The 14,831-nt window shown below is 46.7% G+C and overlaps 1 protein-coding gene across 3 annotated transcripts in view; it reads left to right on the forward strand.

The window, feature by feature from the left end:
* The first annotated feature begins 824 nt into the window (after nt 1–824).
* The window catches only part of LOC117396463 (voltage-dependent L-type calcium channel subunit alpha-1S), a 30,897-nt gene continuing 16,890 nt past the window's right edge, over nt 825–14,831 (forward strand). For all 3 annotated transcript variants that reach the window (XM_059003859.1, XM_059003861.1, XM_059003860.1), the window contains exons 1-18: nt 825–1,392; nt 2,813–2,918; nt 6,667–6,806; nt 6,934–7,076; nt 7,471–7,623; nt 7,927–8,129; nt 8,265–8,368; nt 8,479–8,627; nt 9,093–9,174; nt 9,660–9,820; nt 10,380–10,605; nt 10,694–10,901; nt 11,238–11,358; nt 11,795–11,909; nt 12,208–12,301; nt 12,793–12,862; nt 12,945–13,077; nt 13,413–13,542. In XM_059003859.1, coding sequence (XP_058859842.1) covers nt 1,217–1,392; nt 2,813–2,918; nt 6,667–6,806; nt 6,934–7,076; nt 7,471–7,623; nt 7,927–8,129; nt 8,265–8,368; nt 8,479–8,627; nt 9,093–9,174; nt 9,660–9,820; nt 10,380–10,605; nt 10,694–10,901; nt 11,238–11,358; nt 11,795–11,909; nt 12,208–12,301; nt 12,793–12,862; nt 12,945–13,077; nt 13,413–13,542 — 2,514 coding nt within the window. In that variant the 5' untranslated portion in view covers nt 825–1,216. The remainder of the gene's footprint in view (nt 1,393–2,812; nt 2,919–6,666; nt 6,807–6,933; nt 7,077–7,470; nt 7,624–7,926; nt 8,130–8,264; nt 8,369–8,478; nt 8,628–9,092; nt 9,175–9,659; nt 9,821–10,379; nt 10,606–10,693; nt 10,902–11,237; nt 11,359–11,794; nt 11,910–12,207; nt 12,302–12,792; nt 12,863–12,944; nt 13,078–13,412; nt 13,543–14,831) is intronic.

Below are 14,831 nucleotides of genomic sequence, written 5' to 3' on the forward strand. Positions count from 1 at the left end.
TTCAGGAGGTCATCGCTGCGGTTCCTGGCACAGCTCCTGATCATAATATACTCCAGAGTAGTTCTGAAAGTGGCAGGACTACAGAGAGTTTCTGTGTCTGACGTGAAGGACAGGGTCATTTCAGTACCTGGCAAGGCTATTTTTTAATGCAGGAGTGGTTTACATTGGAGTTTGTTTGGGCTCCAGTTCATTTCATCCACATGCCAGGGAAGGAGAGTCATAAATAGCGACAGTGACACACACTCCTGACTGGGGATTTAAAGGGGCCCTGTCTCTTTCTGTCAGGTTAGAGTACAAGCAAGACAGGCTTGTCAAGCGTCAGCTCCAGAGTTTCACAACCGGAAGAAACAACACAGATTGCAGGGCTGGATTCACCAAGGGCTTTAGACTAAAGTGCAATACGCACCATTTTTTTGTGGTAAAAAAACTTTAAATGCTACATGACTAGCAACAAACAGCGTAGGCACACTTTTGAGCTTTTCCATTCAAACTTATGAGCTGTGCAAACTTTGAACCCGAGCTAGTCAGGGCCAGTGCGTTCCCACATCAGGGCCACAGTCCACTCATCCTGCCCCCCTCCCCAATCACGCTGCACACCTCTCACCTTTCTGTTACACTCTCTCACTCACTCACTCCCTTCATCTATCCCTCCCCCTATCTCTCGCTTTGTATGTCTTTTGCTCGCTTCCTCTGTGACTGACTGGCTCCCATTCCCTTCTCTCTCTCTCTCTCTCTCTCTCTCTCTCTCTCTCTCTCTCTCTCTCTCTCTCTCTCTCTCTCTCTCTCTCTCTCTCTCTCAGAAGGGTGTTTGGTGGTTGGGAGTTGCCAGGACGAGCGACAGCTGCAGTCCTTTTCGTTTTTTCCTGCTGTATCAGGATCCTGGACTCAGCCCCTCTGCGCCTCCCTCGCTCCTCTCCTGTCCTCTCTACTCTGCTGTGTGTGTGTGTCTAAATTTAAACCATGCGCCCAGTGCACAGGCTACTGCTCCAGCTCTTACTGTTCTGGTGTTGTTTTACCCTCTGAGAAACCAGCTCAGCAGAAAGGTTCTCCACTAGACCTTGCTTCTGAGAGGGACAGCAGGAGTAGGAGTAAGGGAGAGAGGAGCTTCTCATCCTCGGAGGCACAGGGAACGAAAGAAGAGCAACACGGGAAAGGGTGTTGTGGGGGAAACAAGGGTTCGAATTTTGGATATATACATATATATGGGACAGCCAGCATGGAGCCCAACGCCACGGTCGCTGCCCAAGACATGGACACCCTTCAGAGGAAGAAACTGAAAGAAAAACTGAAAAAACAAGCATGCGCTGGGAACCCCAGGCCAGCCAGGGCCCTGTGCTGCCTCAACCTGCGCAACCCCTTCAGGAAAGCATGCATCAGCATCGTGGAGTGGAAGTATCCTACTGAGCTTTTCAACAAACCCCTACTATCTGGAAGGAAGATTTCTGGTCTTCCATTATTATTATTATTATTATTATTATTATTATTATTATTATTATTATTATTATTATTATTATTATTATTATTATTATTATTAAGAGGGAAAGAATGGTTTTGAAAGCAAGAATGATCCCGATTGTATTTTTTTTATTGATTTATTTATTAATGGCTATATATCATTACTAAAGTTAGTTAGCTAGTTTAGTTGGGCATGTCGGAGTGCCATGTTATCAAACACATCTCTGGAGATGTGACAGTCCGTGCAGTCCGTGGTGTTTAAAAGTTTGTGTGCAGTTATGAAAGGAAACCGAATAAGGGAGCAATCGCTGTCTTAGAAAACCTCAACGGTGCTGAGAGAAGTTGTGCGTGTTTTTTATATATTTAAACGCGAGAATGGAGGTGATATTCTGGGGCGCAGCAGCTGTCGCTTTGTGTCACGTTCTAAATCAAGGCTCTGAACTCAACAGACAGGGGAATGTTAGGCTCTGCTGTGCCACCATGTGGTCAAAACGGGTAGTACGGCTGTAGAAATCTCAGGTATTACCAAGAAAACATACATTGTGAAAAAGGTGTGGATAGTGACATTTTGCTGTACGGCAAAGTTTACAGGATGACGTTTAAAACGTCTTACAATACTGCAATAAACCCTACTGGATCATTGTATTCATTAATTCACAAAAGCGTATATAATCATATACTAATTGCTAGTGAAAGCATGCTGCTCGCGGCATCACATCGGTGAACAATGCATTGTGGGAAGTGTAGTTCAGTACTGTCTGAGTCAGGTGCGGTGTGCGTTGAATTATTCCCCGTGCGGTTTTTATATATTTTATATAAATAAAGCGCACTCCTGCAAGATGCCCCACGCAGGGGTTGGATTTTGAGCTTCTTCGTGTTATAACTGTGACTCTATTTGCTGTGGCTGGTTTAAATTTGAATAGCATTATACTGGGTGTAAGGGTTTCATCTGAAGTTAGGACTAAGATTATTACTCGCCAATATGAATGAAAAGATGTTCTGAGTTTCTAAACAGAAGTCTGAAGTACAATAGTGTAACAGCTGGTTAGAGGCAGTTTGTTTTTCCTTTTACATATAAAAATGCAGCTATGGGGTAAACGCTTTGTGAATAAACCCTCTTATGTTGTTTTAGAAACTCCAGTTCTGAATTATCATAGCTCCTGATGGAGACCGGTTCAGCTGAACTCCAGTTTAGTGCTCACTGGAACTGGAATAGTCAGCTGATCGTAAATCACACACAAGTATATATGTGAATGAAAGCTCCTCTGTATAACCTGCTGCTTTAAGAGAGGCTGTGCTTGTGGTTTTGCTGTTGCTGTTTCACCTGTTTCAAGTTTTCCTTCACCTGCACTGCCAGACCCTTTGAGATTATTATCTTACTGACCATCTTTGCCAACTGTGTGGCCCTCGCCGTCTTCCTGCCAATGCCAGAGGATGACACGAACAACGGCAACGCCAGCCTGGTGAGTCCCGAGCCCTGTGTGTGTGTGTGCGTGCGTGCGTGCGTGCGTGCATGTGCGTGCGTGTGTGATGGGCCGACTGGCCTTTTCTCGCTCCCAAACCTTTCTTATGAAGACAGACTAAAGGTCTGTCTTCTGGTGTCACGCCAGGATGAAATGAACACTTGTTATGACACCTTCATAAGCAGTACGAAGTCAAGCTCATTTTATTCAGGCGAGTTTTCTGGTTAAGAACATGCTTGTGGATGATTTGCAGATGGCTGAGCCGAGGTTTCTTCAGGGCAGTGCCCTGTGATTATTATCCCAGTTGTATTTCAGTTTAACTGTTTATTGTATAGTTGTCTTTCCTCATGTGTTCTTGTCAGTCTCAGGTCACACTTTCTATTTTATTCATTATTACTCAGTCAGAGGAGTTTATTTTATCCTCCCAATGGCATTTTCTGAAACTCCGCTCCCACTGTCTGTGTTAGCTCGCTGGTGCTTAGCTGGTGCCTCTGTAGCTCTGTGAAATCTCACCGCTGTTTACAGAATCAGACTCAGCCCGTGTCTCTGTAGTGGAATGAACCCTGAACCAGTCTAAATACTTTCATCCCCTCTCTGGCCAACAGACAGCTGCTGAGCCCCAGCCGTCGCAGATCTTACTCCAGGCTTCAATGTGCAGCGAAAGCTAATGAGGGAATTCGATATTCAAAGGCAATGCAAACAGAGGCAACACAACGCAGCGCACCTTATTATAATACAGAGTGGAGGTTATGAACACAACGCAGCGCACCTTATTATAATACAGAGTGGAGGTTATGAACACAACGCAGCGCACCTTATTATAATACAGAGTGGAGGTTATGAACACAACGCAGCGCACCTTATTATAATACAGAGTGGAGGTTATGAACACAACGCAGCGCACCTTATTATAATACAGAGTGGAGGTTATGAACACAACGCAGCGCACCTTATTATAATACAGAGTGGAGGTTATGAACACAACGCAGCGCACCTTATTATAATACAGAGTGGAGGTTATGAACACAACGCAGCGCACCTTATTATAATACAGAGTGGAGGTTATGAACACAACGCAGCGCACCTTATTATAATACAGAGTGGAGGTTATGAACACAACGCAGCGCACCTTATTATAGTACACAGTTGTAGTTGCCAGCCATAGACATCTGTAGATCAGCCAGTGTCTTTATATCAGTAAGCACCATCGCCATCTAGTGCACAGCACTGTACTGTCAGCAAAGCTAAAGCAAGTCTGTTTCCAAAGTGGCACAGGCTCGTTCTGCCTTTGTTTCAAATCCCCTGTGTTGCCATTGCTGGTCTTGCTGCGGACTGCGAATGCTTCTGCTGGGGTTTCAGGGTAATACCCTGGGATTACAATGGCAAACTATTCCTGTACAAATAACTGAAGCTCTTGAAATGAGCATGCCTGCCTGGCGTGGACAGTCTATCTGACCACAGCCATTAACACTCCTATTATAAATAAGGGAGCTCATGGGTAAAACTTGAACAGCTGACTTAGCTAAAGCAGCCCAGCTCCTGAGCTTGTGCCGTCAGGAATGAGTTCCTAGCGATGAGGTATTGCATGGGGCACTGCAGCACAATTACCAGCCATGTGAACAGGATAGCTGCCTTCTGGACATGGAGTTTATTGTGATCCCTTTCTCACAGCCATTGCAGGAGCTGTAAAGGGAGTCATTCATGTCACCCTGTCACCGTGGAGCCCAGGTGACCCAGAGGAACGGGTGCACTTGCCTCACTGTGTTCTAATGCATTTCGATTTAGTTACACAGAGCTTTCAAATGAATGCAGCTGCTTAGTGGGTGATGTCACCCTAAAACAGAGCTGTGCAGAGCACTAATCGAAATAAAATGGGTTCTTAACCAAACGCTTCCCCAGTCTACAACTCTGGTGGAAATCCCCAAGCCACATTCGTTACTTGTGTTTTAAAAAGTTGTTAACAGCTGAGACGTATCCCCTAATCATTGCCTAGTTTGTGATTCACTTCCCCGGATGGAGTCTCTGGATGCTGGCTGAGCTGAGCTCTTCTCCACACCTCCCAGCCCCCCTCTGCTCTGTGCTGGCCTTATGATCCAATCCCTTGAGCCAAGGTGTGACAGTTGTTTCATTAAATATCTTTATAATGTCCGCGGTACTTTATAAAGCGAAACGAAGTTCCCCTTCATAGGGGTGTCCAGTGGTATACTGTGGTAAAAGCACAGCAAAGTGCAGTAAAAGACCCAGGAGTGGAATTTCAATGCAGTTTAACCAGAATGAGAACACAGTGTCTCATTTCGTAGGGGGTCCTGGGAAATTCCGTTTTGATAATCGGGGCGTGGCCTTGAGTGTCCGAATCTGTTTTGGGAAGGAGGCCCATCCCAAACAAGGCCAGGACGGCCCTGCAGAGCCCCACGGGTGTGCCTCCCTGCAGTGAGCTCAGCATTCCCCACATAGCAGCCTCGCTGCCTCCTGCAGACCAGCTGAAACCCAACCTCCGCCGGGCCGGGCTGTGCGCGGCCAAAGAGAACGAGGTCACTGCACAGAACGAGGCTGGCTCCGCTCTGAAGAAGCCGTCCTAAATGTCAAACTCCACTCCAAGACGTTGGTTTGCTATTCAAAAAAGCCTTTGTTCCAGATTGCATTAATCAATGCATTCAAAAGCTTTGCAATGCCTTTCTGGCGAGGTCAGATATGCAATTGGCATGTCTTGTGAGGTGTCTTTGCTCATTCAGATATTTAGCATATTTTTACAGCAGAGACGATTATCGAAATGGGCAATACAATCCCCACCCCTAGTCATTTGCTGTTGCCATAATTTGTGCCGGTACTGTGTGTGTATATATATATATATATATATATATATATATATATATATATATATATGTACTGTATATATAAAGTAAGGTATATTTGGAAGATGTCTGCACAACATGTTTTTCATTGTCGGCTGTTACTTACACTAGAGCAGTTCAACGAACAGTCCTCCGTTTACACAGCGAGTCAAAAGGGAGGCCAAAAATGGTATTGTTTGAAGTGCAGTGCATCCTTGCAGGCTGTGCCAGCGCGCTTTCAGCAGGGCTCCGTGCACAAAAATGTACTGGAATGACGAGAAAAAGACAGAGAATCTAAATATTGGTTTAGCTGGCAGGCACACGGCCGCAGTCTCCAGCTCTCTAGAATCTGTTTTATGTAACAAAGAAGGAAGTTACTGACCTTATACCCTTGCATAAACACCCCAATCCCTGCCCCATAACATCCTGAACCATAGAGATTAATAGACCTTACCAGTATGCATTGAGAAGCTTGTCATGCTTTCACCTCGTACACTAAGACTTTGCTGTACTTTCTTCTGCTATGTTTTCAATAGGCTTTCCTACACCTTGCTATAGTTCTGGAGTGGCAATGGCCCCCCACTCAGTTGCAGAGCTTTCCTTGTATTTTACACTTCAGTGCAGGTACCTCAAAGGCAACGCTATAGAGGAGAAGTTGCTGCTTCTGCCTCTTACTCATGTGCTGTAGTCTGGACTGGGTGCTGTCAGCCCATGTGAAACTACTCTGAATCTACCAGGAGGAGACAGATCCTGAATTGAGATGTAGAAGGTGTCTTTTGTTTGTGCCGTGATTCTTTTTTGGGGGTTTTGCCTCAAGTAAAAAGGTCAGCTGATTCCGTGAATTCACATCCCAGTGCCCCACGTGCTCCAGGCTACCTGTTTCTGCCTCACTGTTAACTGTTGAATTCCCACCACAGGAAAAAGTGGAATACATCTTTCTGATTGTCTTCACCATTGAAGCGTTTCTGAAGATTGTAGCCTACGGGTTTCTGTTCCACCCGGACGCCTACCTGCGGAACTGCTGGAACATCCTGGACTTTATCATCGTGTTTGTCGGGTAAGAGCCCAGGGAGGGAGCATCCCGTGAAGCCAGCGGCTGTGCCTTTGAGGTGAGGTTGTGCTCAGTGGAGAGCCCTTCAGCTGCATGTGTACCGATGCTGTGCCCCTCTCTCCCCTCCTGGCAGGCTGTTCACGGTGGCTCTGGAGACGATCAACCTCATCGACGGCGTCGAGACCCCTGTGGGGGGGAAGGGGGCCGGCTTCGACGTCAAGGCCCTGCGAGCGTTCAGAGTCCTGCGGCCGCTGCGCCTCGTCTCGGGGGTGCCCAGTAAGACTAGTACTGGGATTGCTGGGAGGGGAGGGGAGGGGAGGGGAGGGGAGGGGGCGTGATTATGACTGTGCAGCACGTGTCTCTCTAAATGTTCTTAAAATACTGAAAATTCTTCATATGCTATTGACCTTTTTAATGATTTCTTTTTTATATTTGTGTTATTCCCTATTGCCTTCTGTCATCTAAATTCAGTGATGCCGTGGAGTTCTTTTGCTTCGTCATTGATTTGATTTCAGAGAGTCACGTGAGGCTCTGACCCTGCCATTATAGATCTGTACCATGGATTACAGCCGGGTCTAGTTTCTAGTTGAATCATGGGGTGATACATTTAGATGGGATGGTTGTCATGAATCGCGCTGCCGTGTTGTAAGCGGCAATCATTCCTCTCCAGGCCTGCAGGTGGTGCTCAACGCCATCATCAAAGCCATGGTCCCTCTGCTGCACATTGCCCTGCTGGTCCTCTTCATGATTATCATCTACGCCATCATCGGCTTGGAGCTCTTCAAGTGCAAGATGCACAGGACCTGCTTCTACAGCGGCACAGGTCAGTACACAGGGGATAGGGACTGGACCGGACTGGACTGCATTGACTCTACTGCACTGCTATTGCACACACAGCATATGTATTCCTAGAGACTGTACAGCACCAGATGTGATGCTACTCTCAGTAGGGCCAGTAAATGCAGGGGCGTCTGCTGGTATTGTGGGACAGGAGAACGCTGGAACAGGTAGGTAAACTGGGCAAAGCTGCTGCACACAGGGGCCGTTGCGCAGGGCATGCATGTTGTGAAGGCCCCCCCCCCCCCCCCCCCCGCACACACACACATACTCTTTTTGGTTCCCCTAGACATCGTGGCGTCAGGGAATGAGAAGCCGGCCCCCTGCGCGTTGGGGGGTCAGGGGCGCACCTGCCCCCTCAACGGGACGGAGTGTAAGAGCGGCTGGCCGGGACCCAACAACGGCATCACCCACTTCGACAACTTTGGCTTCGCAATGCTGACTGTATACCAGTGCATCACCATGGAGGGCTGGACCGACGTGCTCTATTGGGTAATCCAGACGCTTAGCAGGACCCCTAGGCAGCTTCTCTTAAATAGTGAAGGGCCTGTACTGAGCCGATTTGGAGCATGCAGGTCTGCACTTGTAGAAGCTTGCCCCCCTCATCCCTCTCTCTCTGTCTCTCAGGTCAACGATGCGATTGGTAACGAGTGGCCCTGGATCTACTTCGTCAGCCTCATCCTACTAGGGTCCTTCTTCGTGCTGAACCTGGTGCTGGGTGTGCTCAGCGGGTGTGTGCCCCCCACTTCCCTCTCTCTGGTCATCTTTCTTTAAAGGGCAGGTGGAATCAGCAGAATATTTACATTGCGTTTGTCTCACCTGTGTCCTCCCCTCTCCGCAGCGAGTTCACCAAGGAGCGTGAGAAGGCCAAGTCTCGGGGCGAGTTCCAGAAGCTGAGGGAGAGGCAGCAGCTGGAGGAAGACCTGCGGGGGTACCTGGACTGGATCACCCACGCAGAGGTGATGGACCTCGACCAGGAGCACAGAGAAGGTAGGGACTCCGCTCTGCACATCACACTGCATCCCGCTCTGCACCAGGGCTGGGGTGCATTCCTGTTTGTCAATTCCTTTTTAAAAATCAGTTCCCAATTCCAATTCCAACACATCACGATCAAAATTGCAATTGGCAGTATTCTTAAAACGAGCTTCTCACAGTGGCAACACATTACTTAAATTGAAGTCACTGTTGAGTCAATTAAATTGGCTTCAAATGAAGGCAGTTGAACAATCACAACAATTATTATGACTCTAAAATATCAATTCCAATTCCTTCGAAGGAGTTGGAGTTAGAATTGGAATTGGAATTAGAACTGGAATTGGAACTGGAATTGGAACTGGAATTGGAATTGGAACGGAATTGGAATTGGAATTGCGTCAGACTCTCTCTGAAGCTGAGACTGTGGGGTATCTTGACAGGGAAGGTACTGTATGAAACCACACTGTTCCTCTCTTTCAGGATTGCTGCCCTTGGAAGATCAAGGTTCAGAGACGGAGAGCCTGTATGAGGTTGAGGGAATTAACCGCTTCATGCTGTTCTTGTGAGTACACCCTGTGACGCTGCACCACCTCTCTTAATTCTCAGCAATCATGCTTTTATGAAAATCTCAATTTCAATAAACTGTATATGTTGCAATTTGAAGCTGTTGAAAACGTATTTGATTATTTAAAAACACCCAAGCTGTTGACATCAGTGACACATTAAAAATAATGGCCTCAAATTCATAATGAATTCCATCTGAATACCACAGGAATGATAATGTGAATATCTCCTGCACTTCCTCTGAGTTCTGAGGTCATTCATTTTGAATTCAGCCCTGTTAATTCATGTGGATTTCATTACCCGTATTCATTCCATGTGCCTTCGTAACGAATGGTGTTGATCACATGTATAAGGCGTGCGTTCCTACATGAATTAACACCGAGTAAGAGGGCAGGAATGCCAGCCTTATGCAATGTTTGTACCCACACCGCTGTATCACAAGAGGCATGACGTGTCCTTCCTCCCTCCCCTCCCGCCCCCTAGCCGCCACGGGCGTCGCTGGAACCGCTGGTTTCGCAGGAAGTGCCGCCTGTGGGTGAAGTCCAGTTTATTCTACTGGCTGGTGATCCTGGTGGTGTTCCTCAACACAATGGCCATCGCAACTGAGCACCACAACCAGTCGGACGGGCTCACCAACGTGCAAGGTCAGGACTCGCAAACCTCACGCTTGCAGGATTTCTACTTCTAACCTTTGGTGGCAGTAGTGGGATTTTTAACACAACCCTGCACAGATGGTAGAAGATTAATACATTCTGGAAGGCAGTTTCTCTTTTGAGCAAAGGGTATTCATGACCAGGTTTTTGTATCCTGATATCCCGTAAGCCAAGACTTTTTAAACCCGGTCCCCGGGACCCCTGGGTCTTCTGCTTTCCATTCTAACTGAGCTCTTAATTACTTAACTAAACCATTTTTAATTGTTTTTAGCTCTTAAATAATTGAAGATTTCAAGTTAACAATGAAATTGTACAACTTGAAATCTGCAACTTTCTAGGAGCTGTGAACAATTAAAAAGGTCTAATTAAGCACATTATTAGTTCAATTAAAGTAACTGAGCGCTCAGCTGGAATGAAAACCAGAAGACACAGGGGGTTCCCAGGACTGGGTTTGAGAAGCCCTACCCTAAGCAAAGCTGAGTCAGTAAAGGGTTTCTCACACAGTAGCGCCTGTATTCTGTAAGGTGGTTTCTCCTCTTCCTCTCCTCAGACACGGCGAACAAGGTGCTGCTGTCCCTCTTCACGGCAGAGATGCTCCTCAAGATGTATGCTCTGGGTTTCCAGTCCTATTTCATATCTCTGTTCAACCGGTTCGACTGTTTCGTGGTGTGCACTGGCATCATCGAGCTGATCCTCGTGGAGATCAACATCATGGCTCCCTTGGGGATCTCCGTCCTAAGGTGCATCCGGCTGCTGCGCATCTTCAAGATCACCAAGTAAGAGTGTCAGTTTGGCTGTAATCGCATCGCCCCTGCCTCGTGTGGTCTTTCGTGTTCTCTAACATCCTCCTCCTCCTCCTCACAGGTACTGGACCTCCCTGAGTAACCTGGTGGCCTCTCTGCTGAACTCGGTGCGCTCCATCGCCTCTCTGCTGCTCCTGCTCTTCCTCTTCATCATCATCTTCTCGCTCCTCGGCATGCAGGTCTTCGGGGGGAAGTACAACTTTGAGGACATGGAGGTGCGACGCAGCACCTTCGACAACTTCCCCCAGGCCCTTATCAGCGTCTTCCAGGTACCAGCCTCGGACCCGGGGCAGAGTGACTGTGTCACCGTTAGTGTGTTAATACAGGAAATGGAATTGGAATTTGAGGTCAGGCGGGATTCTACTGCCCGATGCACAGTGAATAGGTCTACGGCTTTGTGGCGGGATAAATGGGTTTGTCCCGAAGTGAAAATAAAGTCTCGAAAACTACTAGAAGATTGTCATGCTCATCAGAGGTAACGCTTATGCTTTTAAAGCCTCGGTCAGTTACCCCTTTTAGATATCCGCGGATTACTCTATGTGATCTTGAAAAGGGGCATCATAAGATGATCCGGGGTGGGATCTAACCTCTGTCTCCCCGTTCAGATCCTGACGGGGGAGGACTGGAACTCGGTAATGTACAACGGCATCATGGCCTACGGAGGTCCCACCTTCCCTGGCATGCTGGTGTGCATCTACTTCATCATCCTCTTCGTCTGCGGAAACTGTATCCTTTCACCCATCCAGGAATTACTGCTGAAACTATCACTGTCCTACTGAAGCAGAACAGTGTGCCATGAAGGGATGATCCGTCTCCTTCCAGAACGTCTCTTATTTCTCGTGTCCTTACGCGTCGAAGACAAATTGTGGAGATGTTTGTCATTGCATTTTGCAAAATGTTATTTTAGTCTTTATATTTACTGGATTTACATCTCGTCTTTCCATGCCTCATGCCTCTCTACTTGAAGCGGTTCATTCGATAACGATGTAGGTTGTGCACTGGGTAAACAGCAGAAGATATGCCATTGTGCTTGCAATATGATCCATTTAAAGGAATCTAATTCCGTAATGCAGAAACTATACATTTTTAATGTTACGGTTTCATCTAGTGAAGTGTTACTTAGTCGGAAGTCGTGTGGTTTTCTTTATCGGGTCCTCTTCAGATATCCTGCTCAACGTGTTCTTGGCCATCGCGGTGGATAACCTGGCAGAGGCTGAGAGTCTAACCTCTGCGCAGAGGGAGAAGACAGAGGAGAGGAAACGAAGGAAGATGGACATGTGAGCAGCTACAGACCCGGGTTCAAGACTGACCATAACGGCAGTCTTAATTATGGACAATCTAGAGATCTAGTGCAGGTCCAGTCAAAATGTAACTTTCTATATAAAACATAACCACAGGGATAGCTGTAGTGTTGAAGAACACAATGTGTCCTCACTCCCTCTTCCTCCCTCACTCTCTCTATTCTTCTCCCAGCTCTTCTACCAGCTCTTTCTCAATAAAAAATAAAAAGAGACTCACGCTATCTCTCTGTCTCCCCCACTCTCCCACTCAACCCCCTCTCTGTCGATTGTTCAGGGCTAACAAGCCAGATAAATCCGAGGAGGAGAAGCTGCTGCTGGCGAAGAAACTGGAGAAGGCGAAGGGCGAAGGGATCCCCACCACCGCCAAGGTTAGCCCAGCCCAGAGCTGAGTCAGTCGGCCGGGTTCGAGGGGGGCGAGGCTCCTGAGCCACACCCACCAGCAGTCTCTCAGGAACCAGGAAACACTCCATTGAAATATTCCATTGAAAACCCAAAGTGGTAGAGGAACTTTTTGATGTTTTGGCCTAAATCGTTGCCTTGATGTTTCCTCCTTTTTATCGATTGATTAGCGATTCATTGATTTATTGATTGGTTAGTCATATGTTATATAAGCCCCGTTTTTATTATGTTGTTGTGTAATAGAGCATCATCCACGCGCTGGTGTGTAGAATTTAAATGTATTGAACACAAAGTAAAATAGCTGAATATAGTTATAATATATTTACATTTGATGGGTCTGTTGAAGCTAATCATTTAATTGATTATAACCCTTGGTGTTACCCTTGCCTGTATTATAATTGCGCTGTCATTTGTAGCAAGAGCGTCAATGATTATACTATTAATTTGTTTTCTTCTTTAGCTCAGAGTAGATGAGTTTGAGTCGAACGTAAACGAAATTAAGGATCCCTACCCTTCTGCTGATTTCCCAGGTAAAGTCTTCCCTATTATATTGTTATTAGAGTGGTTGATCCCTACTATACGCTACCTCTGCCTCTCTCTCCTGTTTCCTAGGTGACGATGAGGAGGAGGAGCCTGACATCCCTCTGAGCCCCAGGCCACGCCCCATGGCGGAACTTCAGCTGAAGGAGAAGGCGGTGCCAATGCCTGAGGCCAGTGCCTTCTTTATCTTCGGACCGCAGAACAAGTGAGTCCACCTGGGCGGCGTCTGCAAGCCACGCTCACCGCTCTCAGACAGACACACTCTCTCTCTTACTCAGCCTGCCCCATTTGAAGGTGTTCTTTGAGATCATCTCAGATATTGGGATTATCGTAACCCAAAGTCAAAGCATTTCATTATTGCATCCGGATTGTATGGTGTGACAATTCTTTTCCCAAGCTTATACTATGCATTTACTGTACTTAACTAACCATTTCTCACCATACTTCCCCGTTGATATACCTTGCTAGCCTGTGGTTTACCGCTATGTTTTTTCAAATGATATAACGCAGAAAACTTTCATGTCCCCCCCTTCGCTGTAGGATTCGCAAACTTTGTCACCGGATTGTGAACGCCACCACCTTCACCAACTTCATCCTGCTCTTCATCCTGCTCAGCAGTATCTCTCTGGCAGCTGAGGATCCCATCGACCCCGAGTCCTTCAGGAACCAGGTACCCACAGCGACCATCCAAACATAAAACACATTGATGGGCAGGGATCATCCATAACCATGAAACACATTGATAAGCAGGGATCATCCATGACCATGAAGCACATTGAAGAGCAGGGATCATCCTCAACCATGAAACACATTGATGGGCAGGGATCATCCTCAACCATGAAACACATTGATGAGCAGGGATCATCCACAACCATGAAGCACATTGATGAGCAGGGATCATCCATAACCATGAAACACATTGAAGAGCAGGGATCATCCTCAACCATGAAACACATTGAAGAGCAGGGATCATCCATAACCATGAAACACATTGAAGAGCAGGGATCATCCTCAACCATGAAACACATTGAAGAGCAGGGATCATCCATAACCATGAAACACATTGAAGAGCAGGGATCATCCTCAACCATGAAACACATTGAAGAGCAGGGATCATCCATAACCATGAAACACATTGAAGAGCAGGGATCATCCTCAACCATGAAACACATTGAAGAGCAGGGATCATCCATAACCATGAAACACATTGAAGAGCAGGGATCATCCTCAACCATGAAACACATTGAAGAGCAGGGATCATCCATAACCATGAAACACATTGAAGAGCAGGGATCATCCTCAACCATGAAACACATTGAAGAACAGGGATCATCCATAACCATGAAACACATTGAAGAGCAGGGATCATCCTCAACCATGAAACACATTGAAGAGCAGGGATCATCCATAACCATGAAACACATTGATCAGCAGGAATCACCAACCATGAAACACATTGAAGAGCAGGGATCATCCATAACCATGAAGCACATTGATGAGCAGGGATCATCCTCAACCATGAAGCACATTGAAGAGCAGGGATCATCCATAACCATGAAACACATTGAAGAGCAGGGATCATCCTCAACCATGAAACACATTGAAGAGCAGGGATCATCCATAACCATGAAACACATTGAAGAGCAGGGATCATCCATAACCATGAAGCACATTGATGAGCAGGGATCATCCTCAACCATGAAGCACATTGAAGAGCAGGGATCATCCATAACCATGAAACACATTGAAGAGCAGGGATCATCCTCAACCATGAAACACATTGAAGAGCAGGGATCATCCATAACCATGAAACACATTGAAGAGCAGGGATCATCCATAACCATGAAGCACATTGATGAGCAGGGATCATCCTCAACCATGAAGCACATTGAAGAGCAGGGATCATCCTCAACCATGAAACACATTGAAGAGCAGGGATCATCCATAACCATGAAACAC

The sequence above is a fragment of the Acipenser ruthenus genome, chromosome 29 (genome assembly GCF_902713425.1).
Source record: "Acipenser ruthenus chromosome 29, fAciRut3.2 maternal haplotype, whole genome shotgun sequence".
Lineage (NCBI taxonomy): Eukaryota > Metazoa > Chordata > Actinopteri > Acipenseriformes > Acipenseridae > Acipenser > Acipenser ruthenus.